The following is a 12,882-nucleotide window of genomic DNA, read 5'->3' on the forward strand; positions in this document are numbered from 1 at the left end:
AACATTAAACTATGCAATCCGTAATGTATTCAGTCTTTGGAAATGCCGAGCTACACCATATCATTATACAACAGCATCCCGGACACAACTCCCTCCCCAACCCACCTCTTCCCTGCCTCCCCATCCTAAAGCCAGCTGACCCCTCATGTAATGGGGTTGTTCCAGAATGGGAGCCTAGCCGGAGAACTCGAGGGGTGAACTCAAGAGGTGAAGTAAGAATTCTGCATGGAGTACAGGTGGTCAATGGGGTTTCCCACTCTGGACTGCAGGGGCCCGGCTTCTGAGGTTGCTAGGAAGCAGTCACCCAGGTTACTGAGAGAGGTGTCATCACTATCCAGGTCGTGGAAAAGGGGCTCAGCACCTGAAATGGAAAGGAAACACTGGCATGAGGGTCTGGAAGAAGGGACCCATTCAGTGCTGGGAAATTCAGTTGAATTCACCAGCGTGGTCTGAGCACGTCCCCCAGGGGGCGCTTTCTACTGGGTGCTGGGGAGGGGGTGGGGGAGGGTAGAGCTACATAGAAGAGTAGGAGGGGGCATAATCCCTGTCCACAAAAGATCTCCTTAGGGGGGCTCACGTCTAAAGTGCAACAACTGAAAATAATATGAACTAGGATATAACAAAGTGCTAAATTGAGTGCAGCATAAGCAAATGTCAGAATGTCTAGACAGTGAGGGTGGGGAGTGGGCAAGACATAGCACCACAGGCTGGAGAGACAGGGGCAAGGGCTTCTGGAGGACTCTGGCCACAAAAATGGTTCTTGAAGGAGGGATGGTAAGAAAACAAACATCAGCTCTGAGAATGATGCACACGAAACCTCCGGTGGTAACACCTGTCCTTTCAGATAGCACAAGTATACTGAGTGCCGGCTGTTTCCCCAAATTTGTACTGCAAAGGAAAGGGAGGTTAGGTGCCCAGACTCAACTAATTTACATCTCTGACCAAAAAAAAAAAAAAAAAAACAGGAGGGCAAACTGAGCAACAGCTGGGGGACCACTGTGACCGGAACCTTGAGGATGTACGTTTCACCTCTACTTCAAGTAAATAGGAAAGATGAAAACTGCAGTTTATAAAAATTGTCATGTGGCTTTAATTATTCATTTTACTGAAGGATTCATCACAGGAGTCCTTTATGTAACAAGACCCCTAGGATTCTGAAAATGTAAGAATTTGCAAAAAAACCCAAAAAGTCATTTGCCCTGTTTTTGCATAGTGGTGAAGACAGGTACAGACCTTACATGAGTCTTCTAAGGGAGCAAAGAGGATGGCCGTCACTGGAGCGTATATATATATATATATATATATATATATATATATATATATATGTATGAATGAATGAGGTTGGTCAATGACGTTCCTGCAAATGGCTGGATCTTAATAAGTGTTTGCTGAATGCATCACATGGGAAGATAGGGCTGATTTTAACATTATAGATAATTTTTTTTTAATGAAGGCAAAAAAGAAGTTGATAATCTGTGCACTGAGGCATATATCTCTGATACTAATGTTTTGAAGGCTTGCGGAATAAAATGTTATTTTTAGCTATCAGGGTTAACAATTGCAGATTTCACAGTACAGATGAATGTATTACATAGGCCACTTACCTTCTCTGTATAAAAATGCAGTGGCCTATGTTTGGCACTGAGATTGAACTTCAGCCTTCCACTCCAGAGCTTGCCCATCCCATCAGGGTGCCCAGGCCCCAGCTTCTGTACCTCAGCTTAAGCAGCAAACTGGGAAAATGGGGGAGTCTCAGTTGTCCCCATTCCCTGCGTTTAAAGCAGCTCCGTTTTGGCTGGGGTGAGACTGGGAGGAGATACTTTTCACTTCACAAGTCAGTTTATGTTTCAGGAATTACATTAGAACACCTACTAGTATCCATAATAGGAGAGTCCATTTCAAACATCTGTTTTCTGTGCTTTTCAATATATTTTTTTCTTATGTGAGAGTTTGCATAATTAAGGCCTCTGCCTATATCACTGCTGATAATGCTTATGAACATGTAAGTGTGGTACCTGGCATGAAATGAAAGACTTGGGAAGTTCAATCCCAACAAACAGGTCTACAATGAAAACACAACCTCCTATTCAAACTAACAAATAAGAAGCTTTGGGGAAAAAAAAAAAGAAGCTTTGAATAGGAGCATAAATGGAAGCATGATTAATGTGTATGTGTGCTGGTCTTTCTTCTGGAGCCGTCAGTTAGGTGATTCTAGCAGTATTTTGTGGGACACTTATTCTGCTCTGGAACTTTAATGAGTATCTAGGAACTGTGTAGAGGTGTCTGGGCGGGGATGAAAAACTCACGCAACCAAGTCATGTGAGGTCTCTGCGCGGCTTGAGTCCCTCTTACCATAGGGGTGCATGTGGTCTCCAGGCATCTGGGGTGGGGTGAGACCCTGTCGGAAGGGATCTGAGCTGTAGACGCTCTGCTCGATGGCCAGAAGCTGCTGTGGGGTGGGCAGAGCAGTGTAGGGGTTCATGATCCCTTCCATCCCAGAGCTCCCGCCACCATTTGTCTGAGCTGTGGGACAAAGAAGAAGGCAGATCATTCTCCATGTGCAGCCCAGCATCACACGCTGGGAGGGAGAGAGGACCACAGAACAAGCTCTGAACTTCACATGCCCCACTGGCTTGTGACCACACAAGTTGTGTGACCATGGCTACATCATTTTACTTCCTGGATCTTGGTTTCCTCATTTATAGAACGGAAGGGTTGAAGTGACATCAGTGGTTCCCAGTCTGTGCCCTACCAAGGGCCATCAGGGATTGCCTTGAAGGATAGGCATGGTGGGTGTTGTACTTGGAGAGCTTCCTTGAACTACATCATTAAAACAAAGGCGTTTGATGCTACACACAGGCTTGGCAGCCAATGGAGTGGATGCATCTAAAGATCCTTCCAGCATTATGCCACTAGGAGTCCGTCTATCAAGTGGGGTTCATGACACTGGCCCAGCGGACCTCGTGTAGCTGATACGAAGACTCCATGAGATCGTGTGTATGTGCTTTGGAATGACAACTCGCTACACTCGTGTACAGAATTTTATGAGAAAAGGAGGACTCCGTTCCTGCCTCCACATCCTGCTGTGGTTCTCTGAACACAGTTCCATTAACTCTCAGGGACTCAATCTGCCACCTTCTTAAGTCTACCCTAGGAGCTGCCCATAGAATTCTTCAAAGTTCCAAGCACTAGGAGTTTGTGTTCTCATAATGCCTTCATGAGTTCTCCTCCCTTTGAGTGTGTTGACCTATATGGAGTCAACTTACATGGCTCCTCCTAAAGCCCTCTCACATCTGTGACCCTCTCTGAGGTGCACAGCACTGTGCGATATAGGACTAGCAGGCCCCATTACCCTACCCTAGAAATGCAAGCCTGAGGTGCAAAGAGACAGAAAGACAGGTCCCAGATCTCCAAACAGCATTGGAAGGTGGAACTGGGGCAAATTCAGGTCTTCTGACCAGCTCGCGGCTCCACCCTGCCCCAGGGCCCGTGCCCTTGCTTCACTTCTCTCCCAGGGCAGCTATCTTGCCATTAAGATTCTGTTTGGCCTAGAAGGTCAAAAGCAAAAAGAACCCTTGACTGCAAGAGTCAAATTCTCGTTGGAGCCTAGCCCAGGTATCAAGCACAAGGTAAGGTCCATGCAAGGACAAGGGGCTCTGTTTAGAGGCCAGACAACCAATGTCACATTCCACGGCCTTCCAAGTGTGGTCCAAGGCTGGCAGCAATGAGAGCTTGTTAAAAATGCAGACTCTCTGGGCCCACCAAGACCTTAAGAATCAGAATCTATACATTACCAAATACCAGGTGATTTAGGTGCATGTTAAAGGGTGAGAATCCCTGCTCTAGGTTACAAAGAGACCACTCAGGAAATTCTGCTGGACAGCTGAGATGGGGAGGGGGCAGTGCATATCCCTTTAAGAATGATTGTTCTAATATAGTTATTCTTGCTTTTTTTCTTTTCACTTCCTTGAAGGGTCCCACAACCTGTGCCTCTTCACACCCTCCCCAATCCCCACACCACCCCTATTGAAAACAACAACAGCAAATGAAGGTACATGGAGGTAAGGGTGAGTTAAGGCAGCGTGGCCGAGCGGAACTCAGAATCAGAGAGACAGGTTCCAGCCCCAGTTCCATCTCTTATTGATCTAGGACCGTGGTTGCCTGGAAGGAGGAGGGCCACGCAGGATGAGAAACTGGGCATGTCTTTGACTCTGTAGGTAGGCCTGACACAGAGCCCTGACACTGCAGCAGGGCCCGGGCAAAGGGGCTTTGCATGAGGGTAGGGCGACCTCCAATCCGCAGTTCTGGGCCTGCAGAACCCTCTCACAGTTGTCATGGTTTGGCCCTCCCTGGAAGGTCCCATCTCCCAAGCAGGTGTGGACTGGGCTTCACAGAGCTCAGAAATGTCATTCCAAGGGCTGGGTGGTTGGAGGCCCCTGGCGGGAGAGGCCTGGCGGGAGAGGCTCCAGCTTACCGGAACTCAGCCTCTGGGTGTTCTGTTGATCTTGCTGTTGCTGCTGCTGCCGCCGGGCCAGCTTCTTCATCTGATGAGGGGAGGACCACAGGATTAGAAGTCAGGGGGCCTGCAGCAGGTTCCTGCGGCTAGGCCAGGGGGAAATGGCTCGTGGGTAAAGCAGAGGGACCCCTTCCTCTGCTTTTACTCAGGAAAGGAGCCACACTTCAGGAACAGCGCCTTGAGCCCGGTGCATGGCGGCTGAGGGCTTTTTACACCGCAGCCGTGGAAAGACAGCTGGCTGGGAAGCAACAGTGTGGCTGGTCTTAGCAGGAAGAGGGATTTCCTCTCAGTGCTTATGTTGTGACAGTTTTATGTGAGGGGATGTAGGGTCTTCAGCCCAGCTTAGATGTGCAGCAAGGGCCTGCTGACAGGGTATGATGTGGGATGAGGCTGGCCCCTATCTGCTGGCCCTGGTGGCAGAGACTCCTACCAGGAGATGTATGCCTCTAGGTAAGGAGTTTGACTCCCAAAGCACCTCGTTAACACACAAACTTCCCGGAAGGAACATTGTAACCCAACGTTTCTCAAAGTGTGTTCTGTGGAACATTAGGGTTCCATGCGACATTAACATACATTTTGAGTACAATCGCCCCATCTCTCCCCTTCTGCAGGGCTGCTATAGCTGAAATGACCGCTGAGCATAAAATTTTTGAATCACGAGAACTATTCTACCCAATGAGTTGAGGTTAGAAAACGTGCTGGCAAAAACAATGTCCTACTATTGTTTTAGGAAACCGGCCCCACAGAGACAGAAGTAAGAAGCAGATTACCTTAGCTCTCTGGTTCTGGAACCACACCTGAACGACACGGACGCTCAGCCCTGTCTCTGCAGCCAGAGTCTCCCTCACCTTGAAAAAATGGGACATTAGAAATATAGAAACATTGGCATCCTAGAGTAGAAGGCAGAACATTCCATACATGGTGCACGGGGAGGCCAACAGGCTGCATCTTACATAGGAGCTGGCGAGTGTTCAGTGTTCAGCAAAATCCCAAACACAAGAATATAGCTCTCCTTCAGGAGGAGAGAAGGTCCTTACCCAGGTAAATGAAGAGAAGAATAAGCATTAATTTTGATGTGCATTCCAAGAGGTGTTCCTGGGTTTCTCTTCCTCTGGAAATTAGGCCTTCAGGTGGTTCTTAGATATTAGCAAAATCTATTGTTGTGTTTTTAGCTGTATGCCAGGCATATGCATTAACCTACTTAAGGAGAACTGAGGGTGAAAATCACTTTGCAAAAACAACTGGTTCTCTCTTGCTCTCTTCTCCTGTCTAAATTCACTGACTTAAATTTTTGGTTTTGTCCCTCATAGCTTTAGGTCACTTTGGGTGTTTCATGAATATTCATATTCACTGTGAGCCCTGCCCAAAGGAAATAAGACAAGAGCCATCTGGGATCCAACAGAGCAAGAGAGACAGCGCTGATGCAGGCACATGCACTGGGACTGTGAAGAGACAGGACAATCAGGGTCCCTATTATGAAGAGTCGTGTTTCAACATCTGCCCTCTATACAGGCATTTGGTGAGGGGCTGGCAAAGTGGCTAGAAGGGAAGGGAGAAGAAGCACAGATTTCCCAAGAGTGGTCCTGAGAGACACTGCCCCCTCTTGGTTAGATTCTGAGGAGGAGATGAGATGGTAGGAGCTCCTTGAATAAACACATAAGTAGAGCAAGCTGGAGGCCTTGGGAAGTGCTCATCTTTATCACGCCACTGGGGCTGAGGCTTAGGAGAAGCAGGATAATTAGAGAAGATTTTACAGGCACATCCTTCTGCAACACCAACTGAAACAGCAGTATGCCCAGGGGCCCACGTCCACCTGCTGAAACCCTATCCAGCCTTCAGAGGCCCAGCTCAAAACCCACCTGTTCCACAAAGCCTTGCCTGATCCCCCAGACAGAGGCGACCTTTCTCTTCTGGCAGCTCCTGGCTGCCCCTCTGTTCTGGTCCTCAGAGCTTTCTCCCCAGTGTTCCAGTGTACACATCTCCTCCCCTCTGGTGGCCTAGACGCTGCCCAGGGACAAGCACTGGGCACAGGCCATACAGAGGCTGGGAGTTCAGTACATGTAGAACAAGGAAACCAATGAGGAAGTGGGAACTGGTCCTTGTGCAGGTCTACCTTGGGGCTGGTTCAACTTTCTACCAGCTTTTCTCCCAGAGCTTAGAGGGCAGCGAGGCCAGGGAAAGGGAGTCTTCTGCAGGTGGGAGAACTTTTTTCAAAAGGCAGAAGTGGTGGGAGACTGTATTATCGTTCAGCAAATATCCATCCTTCCCGCCCCTCCTCCATGGAGGGGTGTATGCCTCCCCCTGTACTCACAGTGGCTTAGCCACATGACTTGCTTTGGCCCATGGAATGTAAGTGGATGTGAAGTGGGTGATATTCAAGGAGAGCCATTCAGTGGGACTGCCCGGTGTGACTTGGCCTCTTGCTTTCTGCCATCGTCATGAGACCCGTGTGCCCCAGGTGGCTACTGCCCTGGACTCTTTAATGAGAGACCGGTGGGGCAGGCCTGAACCTGAGCCCAGCTGGATTACAGCCAACCCACAGCCCAGGGGCAGGAAATAAATGTTTGCTGGGAGCCGCTAAGATTTTGTTTGTTATTGCAGCAAAAGCCGATTCATACAGAGAGGGAGGCATGCTAAGGGCTGGGATGCTAGGGACGGATGCTAAGAAATTGAAAATGTCTTTCTTCTATGAATTTCAATTCAATTTCAAGAAAGCTTTCTTTTCTTATTTTTATTGCATAAAGGACAGTACCCAGCATACAGCAGGGAGTCCATAAATGGTGGGTACTTAATAAGCGGACACAGCTATTTGTGGCAGAGACTACTAATTGTCTCCAATATCCATTCTCTCCTTCCTCCTCTTAGCAAAGTTATCCCCAAGTTTTAGCAAGGCATATGGACACCCAGATAGACTAATTTCCCAAGTCCCCCTTGCAAGTGGTACAACCACAGGATTAAACCCTAGCCAACACACATGAGTGAGAGTGATGCAAAAAATCCCAGGGTATGCCCCTAAAAGGGCAGCTGCTTGCCCTGACTTTCTCTTTCTCCACCATGGTGGTGGCTGGAAAAAATGGTGACACCTGGAGCAGCCCCTTGGACCCATGTGATGGATAACAGAGCTTCTCGGCCAGTTTTGGATTGCTCATCTCCGGACTGTGATGTGAGAGAGACATAAACTCCTATCTCATTAAGTCACTGTATTTTTTTTTTTTTTTTTTTACATAACTGTTCACAGCAGTCCTATCTGTAACAGCTCCAAGCTGGAAACAACTCACACGCCCACCAACAGGTGAATGGTCAAACAGCCCATGGTATATCCATGGAATACTATGCAACAACAAAAATGGATGAACCACAACACGGATGAATGCCAAAATCACCACCTCAAGCAGAACAAACTGGACCGAAAAAGAATACATGCTACAAGCCACTGTATTTTTACTCTGTTATAACATTTCGATCTATATCCCAACTGGAACCTCTTATTGTTATTCTCCCCATTGCTCTCCATGAAATGAAAGGTATGAGCAAGTAGCCAGTTGGAGTGGGTATGCATACCGAAAAGCACAGGGAGATTCTACCATGACCCTGGCCACAGCTGCAGTGATCCCTGGAGTCTCCAACGGGGCTCAAGGCCACCTGCCCAGACTCTGTCTGAACAGCATCTCCCACCCCGACCCCCAGGTGCCCAGTGATGCCCCAGAGGAGTCCAGGGTGCACACAGAGAAGAGGGGGCCTCGTCCCCTTTCCTCCCTTCTCCCTGCCGCCTGCCCCCACCACCATACCTTCCTGCACGGCTTGGAGGATACTTCAAACGAGGCCTTGAATGCTCTCCTCTGTTGGGTTGTCAAGATGGTTCTGGGACGTTTAGGGCGCTTATGGTCCTTGCCATCCTCAGCGGCTCCTTTCCCTGCCCCATGGGCTGACTTGCAAAGACTTTCTTCATCATCACTTTTGCCTGAAAGCAGCAAAAAACAACATGTTGAGTCCCTTAAGGCCACTTCCTGGAGTTGTCTGTTATTCCATAACAAGACACTTGGGTCCATGTTCCAAGGATGACTTAAGACATGAATGCAACACCCTGTGTGATACTGATCCCAAAACCCCCAGGAAGGGCTAAGGAAAAACTTCTAAAATGTGGAGACAGGAACCAGGAAGTCCACCATCACAGCTCAGGACTTTCTCTCTGGAGGCTCTCCTAGCTCCACGTTTACTAGTTGTGTAACCTTGGGCAAGTGACTTAACTCTCTATGGCTCAATTTTCTTATCTGCAAAATTGAGATACAGGAGTATCTACTTCATTGGTGTTGTTGTGAGGATTAAATGAGTTTATCAAGAAGGCACTCAGAAGGCTGCTTAGCATATAATAAATGCCCAGTAAGTGTTGGTGGTTAATATTTCTTAAATGTCATTTTTCAACTCTAGACCTGGATAAGTTATATATAACTTCCTAGATACTATGTCTGAAATTCTAGCCACTGCCAGGATGTAGAAAACAATACTGTTTAAGAGGCGACAGAAGACCAACATTAGACTACGTGCAGGTACAGATAACACAGGCAGTTAGTCAAAACTGCCTGTCTATAAAATAAATAACTCTCTATTAAAGTAACTGTATTTATCTATATTTACGTGAATTATTTCAACTCTATAAGCAGTGATCAATACAAGCAGTAACTTGAAGGAAATAAAGCCTTCAGTATATATGACATTCTTTCCCAGGCTACCTCTTGTATCCCACAGACTTCACACTCCTAAGAAGATGCTTCTAGGATCTGGGAAATACCCATGTGAGAGAGACTCCTTCCTACTTTCAGCATGAAAAGCCATAGGCAGTTGTGTGCCCACATTACCCTAATGAGACCCTCATTTCTCTCTGGGTCTTTACAGAGCTCAGCTGCCCTCTTTCCTCCAGTAGAAACCTTTGTCCCAAGAGCTTCCCCAGCTCCAGTCCCCTGATTCTGATCTCCTTCTGGCCACTTCAAGAAATCCAAGATGGGCTTCCCTGGTGGTGCAGTGGTTGAGAGTCTGCCTGCCATTGCAGGGGACACGGGTTCGTGCCCCGGTCCAGGAAGATCCCACATGCCGCGGAGCGGCTGGGCCTGTGAGCCATGGCAGCTGGGCTTGCGTGTCCAGAGCCTGTGCTCAGCAACGGGAGAGGCCACAGCAGTGAAAAGCCCGCGTACCGCAAAAAAAAAAAAAAAAAAAAAAAAAAAAAGAAATCCAAGATGAGGCGACCCACCATGTGCGAGCTACACATCCTTGTTCTTCATCCCGCCCTCCTCTGGAAAGATGCTCTTTGCATATAATGTTTTAGTTTAGACTTTAGTTGAGTTCTAATTTTTGGCTCTGCCAGAGCCAAAAAACCTTATTTTATTTGAAAGAACAATGGCTAAGATTCTTTCCTCTATGAACTTTTAGGCATACGATTTGAACGTGAAGGAAGACGACCCTCTGAGTTCCTTGAGGGCACAAGCTTTGCAGTGTACTTGAACAGGGTCTGACGTAGGCAGACCTAGGTCTCCATCCAGCTCTATCCCTTGTTTTAAGTACCGCCCTGTGCAAGGGAAGTCCTGCACTGAGCCTGCACTGGAGACAAGAATACCCACCAGAGGGTAGCATAGGAGTAGTGCTGCTGTGTGCAAAGTAACTAACACAGAGGCACAGAGAAGGCTCTTACTAGATGTTGTGGGAAGGATGTCTTTCCCCCTCTGCCTCACTCCCCTTGATAGTACAGATGAAAAAACCCACAAGATGAATGAAGAAGAGATTAAAGAAGAATCCTCATGACAAGGAGGGGTCACTCTGGCATCTTCAATTCTTAGGCTGCTCTTTCCTTGATGGGAGGTGGTGGTGGGGGGATTCAGTAAGCTGATCTCAGTCAGACCTCAGTATTGAAGGGTAGTTAGGATCTTTCTAAAAGGAGGTTTTCAGAATGGCAAGTAAAAAATAAGCATGTAAGAACTAAAAGCCTTAGGGAACCAAGAAGACCCCACAAGAGAAGAAAGGTAGAAAAAAGGAGGCCATTGACTATGCAGATTCATCCTTGCTGGGCCCTACCTCATGCTACTCAGAGACCCCCCCCCCCAACCGAGCCCAGTCTTTAGTGACGTCAGTAATTCTCTCTGTTGGTGGATTCTTTGGGGTCAAAAGGATGCTCCTCTGGTACTGGTGATGCCTTCAGTAATATTTCTGAGGAAACGTGGTTGACACCCCATGCCAAGGATTGTGTACATCTCCTGCAAGGCAGGTGATTATAAGGAACTGAGTCTAGAACAAATAAGTGAGAAGTCCAAAGCACAGAATTTACTTTAAAATGCAATTGTATCATCTTCAGAAACCACTTATCTTATACCAGTTTTGTCCTTAAAATGGTATTTGCAAACATCTCACGGGGTCAGTCTGATTCTTTTACAGTCTGATTCTTTTTTAGCTTGATGCAAATGTATACTGATGACTAGGATGATGTAACTGATGAAAATGCAAAGTCTAAAATAATGTGGATTCCATGGTAATGGCTCATATATGTTGACAACATTCAGGAAAGCAAGATGGCACGATGTCCACAGGCATGGGCTCTGGGAGCCATACTAACTCCGGTTTCAATTCTGGCCTTGCCAGTTATGATGTGTGATTCTGAACAAATCCCCAAGACTCAGTTTTCTCATTGTAGAAAGTAACAGTGTTGTTGGAATTACATCAGATGATGTATGGAAAGGGTTTAGCACTGTCTAGAGTGTGATAGATGTTTAGTAAATCATGATCATCATCATTTCAAAAGAAGGGATCTTAATCTGAGACCCATGTTTTCTGTTATTAACAGTTGCACATTGATGGGAGTTGAAGTTAAGGTTTTACACTACAAGCGTTCATTCCTCTCTCTTTGCAGACATGACCCTAGCTCACACTAAGAGTTGGTTTTATAGAAAGTATGTGTGTGAGCGCTTGTGGGAAAGAAGCGGGGGGTGGTAGTCGGGGGGCTGGTTCCAGAAGGAAGATGTGATTGCTGAAGTTTGTTCAGAGCCCTAGAAGTGGATGGCTGAGGTCCCTGATGTCTTCGTACTGTCTCTGGACTTATCCCTGCCTAAGACACATGCACATTCCCCAAGACCTGCTATCCCAACCTAGAACAGCAGAAAGGAGAAGTGGGGGAAAGAGCCATCTCCTAGGGCAGCCCTTGGTGCCCACTTTTGGAGGACGTAAAGAGCATCACAGGCGACTGCTCATTCATTCTCTCTACATCCCTGTGAGAAGAAAGAGACGAAAACATTTGTTTTCAGAAGAAGAGGGAGGGACAGAAGTGGGAGCAGAGGGAGGACGAGAATAAGATTTGTCTCTGGAGTGTTTCTATCGTTTTTTTGTGGTGCGTTTTCTTCTTCTGACTCCTCCTTTTTTGCTGTTCAATATCTCTCTCTTCTGTCTGCTAAGGGCCCCATTTTGCCTTCCAAGAAGCACTAGATGCTCTAGACCAGGCATCTACAAACTATTTTTTGTAAAAGGCCAGAGAGTAAAATATTTTACTCTTTGCAGGCCTTATGGCCTCTATTGCAACCACTCAACTCTGCCACTGTAGTACGAAAGCAGCCATAGACAGGACGAATAGGCATGGCTGGGCTCCAATAAAACTACATTTCAAAAGCAGGCACCAGACTGGGCTTCCCTGGTGGCACAGTGGTTGAGAGTCCGCCTGCCGATCCAGGGAATACGGGTTCGTGCCCCGGTCCAGGAAGATCCCACATGCCGCGCAGCGGCTAGTCCCATGAGCCATTTGGTCACTGAGCCTGCACATCCGGAGCCTGTGCTCCGCAATGGGAGAGGCCACAACAGTGAGAGGCCCGCGTACCACAAAAAAAAAAAAAAAAAAAAAGCAGGCACCAGGCCAGATTTGGCCTGCATACCATAGTTTGCTGGCCCCTGCCCTAGACCTCTCCTGACCCGTTCTCCATCAAAACTTACATATCCTGTGTTCCAGGCTTTCACGCTCTGACTCTGGGGGCAGGAAGCACTGCTCATGTGCTACACTGAGTCAGGGATTAGCAGGGTCTGAAGTGTCCTCTCCCACAGTCAATAACACATAGACATGGAATGCCTCCAACCAAACAGTCACCACTATGGAATTTCAGGTGTCCTGGCAGATCTGAGCAAGAGAAACTCTGAAGATAGAGGAACGGAGGGCCTTTGGGCATTTCCCAAAGTGCAGACAGATGTCACAACCCAGCTGCCAAGGGGAATGCAGACCATCGCTAACTGTCACCCAGCTTCGGTCTGCCGGATTGTAAATATTACGAGCATAGCAGTGCCCTCTGACTCCCTCGGGGAACTTCCAGACTGCTCAGGGAGGCTCCCATCTCCTCGTTCGGCAG

At 47.6% G+C, this 12,882-nt stretch overlaps 1 protein-coding gene across 1 annotated transcript in view; it reads right to left on the reverse strand.

Moving 5' to 3' along the window:
• Nucleotides 1-200: 200 nt before the first annotated feature.
• The window catches only part of LMX1A (LIM homeobox transcription factor 1 alpha), a 150,722-nt gene continuing 138,040 nt past the window's right edge, over nucleotides 201-12,882 (reverse strand). Inside the window, exons 4-8 of the mRNA XM_060088366.1 lie at nucleotides 8,305-8,477; nucleotides 5,287-5,364; nucleotides 4,475-4,544; nucleotides 2,353-2,523; nucleotides 201-361 (exon numbers count right to left, since the gene is read on the reverse strand). Of these exons, the coding sequence (XP_059944349.1) occupies nucleotides 201-361; nucleotides 2,353-2,523; nucleotides 4,475-4,544; nucleotides 5,287-5,364; nucleotides 8,305-8,477 (653 nt within the window). The remainder of the gene's footprint in view (nucleotides 362-2,352; nucleotides 2,524-4,474; nucleotides 4,545-5,286; nucleotides 5,365-8,304; nucleotides 8,478-12,882) is intronic.

This window comes from Mesoplodon densirostris, chromosome 2 (genome assembly GCF_025265405.1).
Source record: "Mesoplodon densirostris isolate mMesDen1 chromosome 2, mMesDen1 primary haplotype, whole genome shotgun sequence".
In the NCBI taxonomy this organism is placed as follows: domain Eukaryota; kingdom Metazoa; phylum Chordata; class Mammalia; order Artiodactyla; family Ziphiidae; genus Mesoplodon; species Mesoplodon densirostris.